Below are 9979 nucleotides of genomic sequence, written 5' to 3' on the forward strand. Positions count from 1 at the left end.
TGGTGGCACACCCTAATTTTGCCGAACTAGAATTGCTAAATTGGATGCTAAAGCTTCAAATTTTGGAATCACAATACCTCTAAAAAGGCCAATCCCTCCTTTAGTTGGACTTATCACTACCGTACCCATAATACAAGAAGTATGGGCCTAAGAAAAGCCTCTACTCGTAACTAGGCTCTCTTGCTTAAAGAAGCTTGGAAACTCATCAATGAGCCAAACTCTATTTGGGCTCGAGTTCTAGAAGGAAAATACTTTTCCCACACCTCGTTCTTTGACCCAAGAGTCTTAAAAAGTGGGGATCAAAAATTTGGAGCAGCTTGAGTAAGGTTTAAAGGACTAGATTTATCGTGGGATTGGCAATGGTGCTTAGGTGTCTCCTCTTTTCTTGGTTTATAGGCATTAGGGAGCCATCCAAACCAAATAGCCTAAAACCACCAAAATCTCCTACCCTAGTTGCAGATTTTATACAAAATGACCCTTGGGATAGAGCTAAAATTGGACCCAAGGCATACCATCCCATTTTGCAAATATAATATGGCAAATACTCCTTCATAGAGATAGAGAGCCTAACCCCTGGAAGTATCGATTCTCTTTAGATGGGGAATTTTGTACCAAAAAAGTGGCACGCTCTCTTTCCCGGGAAGGGCATTGTGATTCCCAGATAAGAAGATGGTGAGGTGGTTCTGGAGGTTAAAAGCTCTTCCAAAGTGAATACTTTTGTTGAGACTCCATAAGGACGCTTACAATTTACATGTTAAAGAGATGGTAAAGCTTTGGTATTTTATAGACACCACTAGTGGACTCTGTGAAAGTAATCCTAAATCAATGATCCACCTCTTCTTCCAGTGTCAATGGGCCCAAAGAATTTGGGCTTGTGGGCTCCTCGAGCTACAACTCGATGACTTATACACCCAATCCCCATTACAAATATGCCTTTTTTTTTTTTTTTTTTTTGTAAGAAAATTTTATTATTCAAGAGTAGGAGCCGAGGGAGGTGAACATAAATCTCCAAATCAAGGAGTGGAAGCAGGCCAAACAATCATGTTCTCAATTGATTGGGCCTTCCGAGCTAAGAAGTCTACAACAGAGTTGGCATTCCTAGGAATAAAAGAAAAAATACATTGTGAATAGGATGCTTGAAGATGCATAATATCTGCAATAATGGGCTCGATCGCCATGGGGTTTGGGCGGTTAGGGTGAAGAAGTAGGTGTACTAGTTCCTTGCAATCTAGTTCCACAAGAATGTTTTATAGATCTTCCCCCAATCCAAGAAACATGCCTAATCATATGATCATACAGCGAGAGCCTCCCCTACCAAAGCAGAATGTCCCATTGTCTTCTCAGAGGCTACAGTGATAATTTGTCCCCCATTGGCTCTAATAATGATGCCCAAGCCCACCGTGGGCTTCCCTTTGGTAAAAGTGGCATCCGTGTTGATTTTATACTATCCTGGAGGTGGGTCTTTCCAAGCAAGTTCCTCTGTGGGCCTTATTGGAACTGATGGACCATTTGCAATGTTTCTTCCTTGTGCTTGAGTCTCTGTTTTCATAAACAAAGATAAAATGGGCCTATTTGCTATCCAAAATTCTTCATGGGTTGCTTTAGCTCTCAAAGCCACTTCTATTGGTGTCCATGACTTTCCTTTAAGAGCCCATCCATTTCTTGCAATCCATAGAAACCAGTAAATGAAAGTGCATAAGCTAACAAACTTTCTAGCTTCTTCTTTGTTTGCAAGAGCAATCAAGTAGAGGTTTCTAAACCATTCAGCAAAGTTAATCCCGTGTCCAACTGGAGGAGAGTAATGCAAATCGCTCGCAAACCATACAGCTCTTGCAAAGTTACAGCCCAACATGATATGAGTTGCATCTTCATCTTCCTCACACCCTTTACAACAAGTTGAAACAAGTGGTACTTTCTTTTTTTGTTTCAAACCAGCAATAGTAGGTAGTCCCTCCGCACATATTTATAAAGTGGTGGATTTTTGATAGGGTATGCAATTTCCAAATCTCTTTCCATATCAATCTATCTACCAATTTCCATTTGGGAATGGAGGAAAGAGGATGCTGCAGTTTCAATTTTGCAAAGTGTGCATTTGATAAAGCATGATAGGCTAATTTAACAGAGAAGATACCTGTTTTTGTTGCTCCCCAGCATTTGCATATCCTCCCTTGGAAATAAGCTTAATCTTTTTTTTTTTGATATGCTCCGCATCCACTAGTTGAAAATAAGTTTGTAGCCTATCATCTGTCCATTTTCTATTCTCAGAATCTATGAGATCCGCCACCCATATAAGTTCACAAGATTACAAATATGCCTAGGTCTTGAAAAAAGACTAGCTAATGGGTGAGGCAGGCTTTTGTAGATGAGCTTGAAGTAGGATTGGTAGTGTCTTGGTACCATGGCTGGAGTCTTATGTTACCGATCCCATCAAAACCATGACCATATCATGTAGATGGGTTGTTAATTGTTAGCTACAATGCTAGCCATGGGTCATTTTGAGCTTCTTCTTTTTTCCCACCTCCTCTCCCTCCCCCCTCAAAATATTGAATACCGTTACTTTCTTTTGAGGTCAAGTTTTCTCGGTAGTGTAAAACTCTCATGTTAATATTGAGCCTTCTTTTTTTCAAACATAACTAACTCCCTGCCCCCTCAAAATAACGATTTTAAATGGCACAATGGAGTTGCATTCAAATATTTGAGGTCAAGTTACATGAATCCGGAGATTTCTCGGTCGTGAATCCAGGATACCCATTTGGTTGTAAAACTCTAGATTCATGAAAGGTTAACCTATACACTAAAAGCCTGAATCGAGATTTATGGGTAGGAGGAAATCGGGAGATTTTAAAAAGGCATACATTTGTAAATTCACAAAATCACGCAATCAATAGTTTTTCAAGGAGATATTTATCAAAACTAACCGATTTTGAATGGGCAGACAATGGAGTTGAATTCAATAGGTTTGGTTAACAACTTTGACTTTTAGTAAAATTTTTTGGCTGAAAAACCTACATTTTGATGTCCAATAGCTTATAATGCACTTGAAGGTAGAGTTAATATCGATTGGAGCAATCTTGATCTCAATTGTGTTTAATCCATTTTATTTCGAGGCAAGTTGGTGTATATAATCAATTAACCAGTTGCATGCATAATTAATTTTCTTACGATCATGAGTTCACAAGGTTCATAGTTGGTTGGTAAATTTTTATTTTTATTATTTTTTTTATTAAACATTTTTCTTCACTGATAAACGGGTTGAAATAAGGCTTGAAATGTGCGATCCCAAAGCATTTCTTGTAAAATTTATCATGCTATGACCATTGGATTAAAATTTTCAATTACACATAGTAGTGTAATACTGCTAACAATTTAAGTGAAGTAAAATCTAGTTATGAGATTACCACCAAAGACTTAGCCCATTGTCAATAATTAATGCTTTTTAGTAAAAAGGCCAAGGTTTGATTGTTCCCAATCATTATATGTCATAGCCACCCAGCCCACACCTCAATATGCATAAGAGCACACTTTATCCAAAAAGAAAACCCAGTTGTGAGACCTATTTATCATACATCTGAAAATTTTCTTTTTCAAAATATAAATGAAAAGGAAAAGTGTTCTCTTGAATCTATGACATTTAGATTAATCTCATACTTGAAATGATGGACTGGCATAGATTAACGGGTCTTACAACTGGAGTTTTTCACTTAAAATTGTTAGTTTGTGTCATCTTGTGGTGGTACATTGTTGCCCATAACCATTGGGAGCGGATTTGAGTTACATTGAGATGCAAGCATAATTGTAATGGGCATGCATGATTGCAAAAAGCAAGTGTTCACCATGGGAGTGTTCACTCAATTTGCAACCTGAACCGCTAAAATTAAACCATCCAATTATAGACCAAACCGGCTTAAATTGAATTTTAATGGGTTGTGTTTGGGTTGAGGGAGCAAAGCCCAAATGGTTTTGGGTTGGTAATTTGGGCTAACCCATGTGTGGCCCGTTAGCCTATTAGTTTTACTAAGATATAGTTTTTAAAGTCTTAGTGGACTAGTTCTACTAAGCCCATTAATATTTTTTTTTTGGAGAGGTTTTATTTTCCTAATAAGACATAGTTCTGGAAATACAATTTTCTATTCAATAGCATCCAAATTTATGGCCCTTAATATGGTTCTCAGGAACGAAGGGTATTAGAAAAGGATGCCCTCTTAGCCCTTATCTCTTCCTACTTGTGATGGAAATCTCTATCCAGAATCCTCAATGAGTATAGGGCCCTTAATATGTTCAAGGGAATCAAAACTGCAAAAGACGCCTCAGAAAGTATCCCACATTTTCTTTGCAGATGATACTTTCTTGTTATGTAGAGCTACAAAGGAGGATGTACTTACTCTTAAGGCTGCTCTGGAGCTATTCACTGACATCATGGGCCAAGAGATAAACTTACAAAAGAGTGGAGCATTTTTCAGTCGAAATGTCAACCATGAACACAAAACCCAGATCTTGTCAATCTTGGGAATCCCTGAAATGAAAAAGGATGCTATGTATCTAGGGACAAACCTGTTCCTTGGTAGATCCAAAGCTAAGAATCTCAGTTTCATACTTACCAAGATAAGAGACCGATTTGCATCCTGGAAAGCTGCCACCCTTTCTTTTGCTGGAAGAGAAGTCCTCATAAAGTCTATCCTACAACCCTTATCCATATACCACATGCAATGCTTCCGGTTCCCAAAAGCTATCTGCAAACAAATTGACTCCCTCTGCCAAAGATTCTGGCAGGGATATCTTTCAAAAAAAAAAAAAAGTTGACCCTCATCTCGTAGGATAAATGCTGCACACCGAAGTACCTAGGGGTCCTGGGGTTCAAAAAAAGTGAGGACACCAACAAAGCCTTACTACTAAAGCAAGGTTGGAAACTCCTTAGTGAGCCATCTTCTCTCTGGGCTACCACTATAAAGGCAAAATACTTTCCCAAATCCAGCTTGTTCAACCCCAAGTTAAAGTCCGGAAATGGTTCATGGCCATGGCAAAGTATTCACAACATCACCCCTGAGTTGAAGAAAATGATTACCAGACACGTAGGAAATGGTGTGGACACCTCCTTCTAGTATGATCCCTGGCTCCCAGATGCAAAGAGTGTAAATGAAGTATGCCCCCATTCCAATATTTGGGTTCATACCACCACTGTAGCCCAAATGTCACAATACACTTCATCAAACAGGGAGTATCTCTCAAGCTTTAATATTCCTCTATTCCAACTCCCATACTTAAATCTCAATCAATCACTGGATACCTGGGTATCCCGCATCTCCACCAATGGTGAATTCTCCTCCAAACTTGCAAGAAAGGCATTGATGAAGCAAAAGCATGAGGCAATGCCCGCCGAATTCACAAATTGGTGGAAAATGTTCTGGAAACTCCCAATTCATCCTAAACTTAAAACTTTCTTTTGGCGTCTACTGAATGCAAGGTTACCAGTTAGAGCTACAATTTGCAATGGACGGAAATGCACGACCTTTGTGAATTGTGCGGCAATAAGACAGAGACTCTCTGGCATATTTTCATCTCATGTAAATGGACCAAGAGAATATGGGCAGCAGGACCACTTGGACTACGAACGGAACATTTAACCCAAAGATCCATACTTCATCAATGCAATGACTTCTTAACTGGTTTCCAACAAGACTTGCATAAAAAAAATTTGATTCTTCTCCGCTTTTGTGACTACATGCTACTTCATATGGAGAGAGAGAAACAATGCAACAATGGAGAAAATAAAACCCAACCCCCTAAGGATAATGAAAAATATAAATAAGTGGCTCCTTGAAATGAATGTATCACCTGATAGGGAGAGTCACCTAGAAAACATAACACACACCCACCTAACTAACTGTACAATACCATATACTAACTCCTTTATTTTGCTTTGTGCAGGGGTATATAACAAACCACTAGACATAGCAAGATGGAGCATGGGACTGATGGAACAAGACAAAATTTTGATTGCAAAGTCAAGATACTAGAAAAAGAATAACTCCTTGGAAGCACTAGTAAGGGCAATAAAGGAAGGCATGAAGCACACAATCGGAATCCAAGAAGTGTGGGTGAATGAGGAGGAGGCAACTCCCTTATTCTACACCCCCCCCCAATAAATAAATAAATAAATAAACAAAATGGCCCATCAACATTGTGCATCATTTGGTGGACATTAAGTCCAAACTAGTTAATGTAGTGTTTTGTAACTATAAGTCCCCAACCCTCCTTAACTCACTAAACAGCTTGGCTAGTAGAACTTTTAGTACCTATGATTTGAACAGTAGAAGTGAAATGAGCCTCATACAAATTGAATAACTATGTCTTTTAATTAATCAGTAATGAAATGGATTTTTTTTCTGATAAAAAAAAAAAGGCATCCAAAATTTATGAAATATTCCATAGGTTTAATTTTTGTTTCACTTCTCTAATATATTTCAAGTTTGACTTACCCCTAGTCCCATAGAAATGCCTTTTGCTTCAAATGCTCTCGATTTTTCTGCTCAAACTCTATTATTGAGAGTGAATAGCAATAATGCAAATGGGGCTATAACGGCTTGAAAACATATCGGTAATGGTCTCAAAACCACCCCAAACCGAATTCAAACAATTAGCTAACCCAAACCCAAAACTGCATTAAATTGAAACCAAACCAAAACAATTATTTTGCAAATGGGCTGTCTTTGGGCTTGATTTTTTTTAATCTTAACTGTTAAGCCCAAATCGCACCATTGACACCATTGACACCCCTAGTTCACCGTAATATAAAAAAGAAGCAAACCAAATTAAGCAATCCTGGCCATATGTTAGATGGGTTTCAAAATTTTTGTAAAACATGCATGTCAAATCGAATCCATATCGACTTAGGGCCGAAGCTGACCCTAGAATAAAATGATACAAGAAATCTAAAACCAAAATTTTCAAACTTTAACTTGATTTCAAATTCAGAATTCCGAAATCTATTAAAAGCAACCTGAACATAACAATAGTTTTTTTTCTAGTCATCATCAATAGTCACAAGAACTGAAGAAGGCCCATAGGCCAAGAGATGGGAGGGGGAATACCTTCACTCCCTTGTTATCAGGAAAAAATTACCCCTTATATAATAGAACTTGGGTAAAGAAAATGAAGGTTATATTAGATTACATCTCACTGCATTGAAAGCAGATCATACAAAGTTCAACAACAAAAGGACACCCATTAAAATTAAACTTAAAAGAAAAGCAAAAGATTTATGAGTTATATGAAACAGGAATTTGAAAAAAGAGTAACTAACAACAAAAGCAAAACCTGATCACCGCCGCCATTGCTTCCTCTGTTTTCCTTTCTTTCTTTCTTTCTTTCTTTTCTATCCAGAAAGAAAACAAACGACAGTGCCATCTGCTTCTTCTTCTTCTTCTTCTTCTTCTTCTCCACCTTCTTCTTCTGCAGATCATGTTCTCCTCCTCGCCATGGACATTGGGTTTCCTTCAAATAGTTCATCAATGGAGGATTCAATGTCCTCCGGGCAATACTTTATGTACTTATCTGATTGCCTGCCGGAATCCAAGTATTGGCTGAACCTCCCTAAGAATGATCGGTAAGCTGGTATCACCACTGCAGATATTGAGACCCTAAGTTCAGATTGAAGCTGTGTGTCACTCACAATCCACGCGCTCTGTGTCTTGTGAATTTCTTCAAACGTGGCGTTGAAGGTCTTGAACCTCTCTTTCAGGACTGGCTTTGCTACTTTCCCATGCACCTGCAATCCCTCATCTCTGAGACAACCCAACACTTTATTCCATGTCTCCCTCTGATAGTTCTTATGGTATTGCCTGAGATCAGATGACCTCTTTCGACACCATGGATCCCCAATCAAGTCATAGATTTCCTTGGAGCCCTTGATTTTTTGCATTATGTACCTACCATTGTTCATCAAGAAAATGTGGTTTAACGAAACATCCTTGTAGATCTTCGATTTCGCTTCTATATTTGTTCCTAACATATCCATCACCGTCATCAATTGTACTGCGAACGGCGAAAGCTTCTCTCCCCGGTTTGAATTGGTGTGTGGGCTGCCATCCTTATCTGATCTGGCGACATCGGATTGATCGATCTTCTGGTGTTTTTGGAAGATCTGCTCCAATGTGTCTTTGTATTCACATGCGTATTTCAGGTAATTCATGGTGTAACGTGTCAAGGGATGAACAGCACCACCCGGGACCGGAGTTTTGCTGGAATCGTTCTTGATTGAATTCTCGAGATCGCAGAAGATGCTGACGGCTGCCTCGCCCAGCCTGCAAAGAGCATAGGAGATCTCGTTTTTGAGATCCTCAGTGAATTGTCCGGAGAACAAGTTATCAAATTCAGGCATCATGTCTCGCAATGCTTCGTACATATCCAGAAATTTGAATAGCTTCTCTGCGGATCGCTTCGTCATTGCAACGGCTTCCACAAAATTGAGAAGCTGAATGACGACGCCGCAAGCAAGGTTGCCAAAGAAGGATTCAGAGAGCGAAGGGTTTTCCTGAAACACCGCATCACAGAGCTTCCGTTCGCCGGCAAATAAGATGGTAACGCATCGCTTGAAGACCTTAATCCAGTTGCCGATCTCTCCTTCTAGAGATTCCCAATGCATCTTCAGCACATCATCAATGCTGATCTTCTCTAATCCAATATTCTTCAATGCCTCCTCAAAGGCATTCCTCCTCGAGATGTTGTAAACCTGGATGCACTCTGTTTCATACCCAGCGGCGATCATTGCCGCTGCAATCCTATTCAGATTCGAAATCGTCTCCGCCGAATAACCGGGAAAATTAATTGCCTTAGCCGAATCAGGCTCGGCTATGGCAGAGCTATCACTGTTGGAGTTGGACGATTGTTCTCTCCCCTTGGTATCGATCGTAGTTTCCGATTCACGGCTCTCAAGAATCGACCTGAACTCATCCTCAAGATAAGACATTGCGCGTTGCAGAACGCTGCCGGTACGATTGATAGAGGAACTGTACTTGGCATCCGACGAGAGCTGAGATAACGCGGTGGTCAGTTTTGAAATCCTATTTACAGCTTCGAGGAGAGTAGAATCTTCATCAGAATCCTGACGCCATTTGATAGGATCCTCATCAGAACTATATTTGGCGATCTGGACTTCTACAAGATTCGCAAACCCATCAACAGAATTGGGGATTTCTTCCGGAATTTGGTTTGACTCGAAAAGGGAGAGAAAACGATCGATGTCTTCGGAGAGCTTTGAAAGATCAGGAGCGGGAGGTTCTTCTTCTTCTTCGGTGGGTTCTTCTTCAGTCTTCTCTGCTACCTCCTCGGTTGTGAGGGTGGTGGCGTCCTTGCTGTTGTTGTTGCTGTCGCCATCGGTTGGGGGCTCTGCAGAGTTGTCAAGAGAATCACATTTGGAATCACCAGCTAAGGGATCTGATGACGGAGGAGAAGGAGAAGAAGGGGGGTCAGGATTAGGGTTGTTATTGTTGTTGTTGGTGTTATCATCTGGGTTGGCATTTGCGCTGGCATTGGCATTGGCATCGACATTAGCATTGGCAAAACTGTTGGATTTCTCAGGAGGGTTTTTCTCCATTAGTTTTAGAGCAGGTAACGATGTTCGAATGCTCTTTTAGTTTCCTCAAGGAGTGGAGAGGGTTTGAAAAAGAGAGAAGGTGAGATGAGATTGAGATTAGAGAGTTGGAAAGGGGAATTGGGAAGGCGCGAGCGCGAATGCAGGAGAATTTACAAAGATGTTATGTGGAGAAGATTGAAACGGTCGTCGTTGTTGTGTTGTATGTGTAGAGAGAGAAAGAAAGAAAGAAAGAGAGAGAAGAGAGAGGGGTGCACGTTGAAGAGGAAGGATGGTGGTGGTGTTTTTGTTTGTTTTAGTTTCATGGAGGGAACGTGGAGAGTTATCGTTTAATTTGGGAGGTGAGTTGACCGTTGACCGTTTTATGAAGTTCGATCTGCGATGCATTTG

At 40.0% G+C, this 9979-nt stretch overlaps 1 protein-coding gene across 1 annotated transcript; it reads right to left on the minus strand.

The window, feature by feature from the left end:
- Positions 1-6871: 6871 nt before the first annotated feature.
- On the minus strand, positions 6872-9773 carry LOC149012487 (exocyst complex component EXO70C1-like). The gene has a single exon (XM_089158961.1). The coding sequence runs from the start codon at positions 9590-9592 to the stop codon at positions 7457-7459; it is 2136 nt and encodes a 711-aa protein (XP_089015087.1). The 5' UTR covers positions 9593-9773; the 3' UTR covers positions 6872-7456.
- Between the last annotated feature and the right edge of the window lie 206 nt (positions 9774-9979).

This window comes from Hakea prostrata, chromosome 6 (genome assembly GCF_041222555.1).
Source record: "Hakea prostrata isolate BN-2017 chromosome 6, UWA_Hpros_2, whole genome shotgun sequence".
NCBI classification, from domain to species: Eukaryota; Viridiplantae; Streptophyta; class Magnoliopsida; order Proteales; family Proteaceae; genus Hakea; species Hakea prostrata.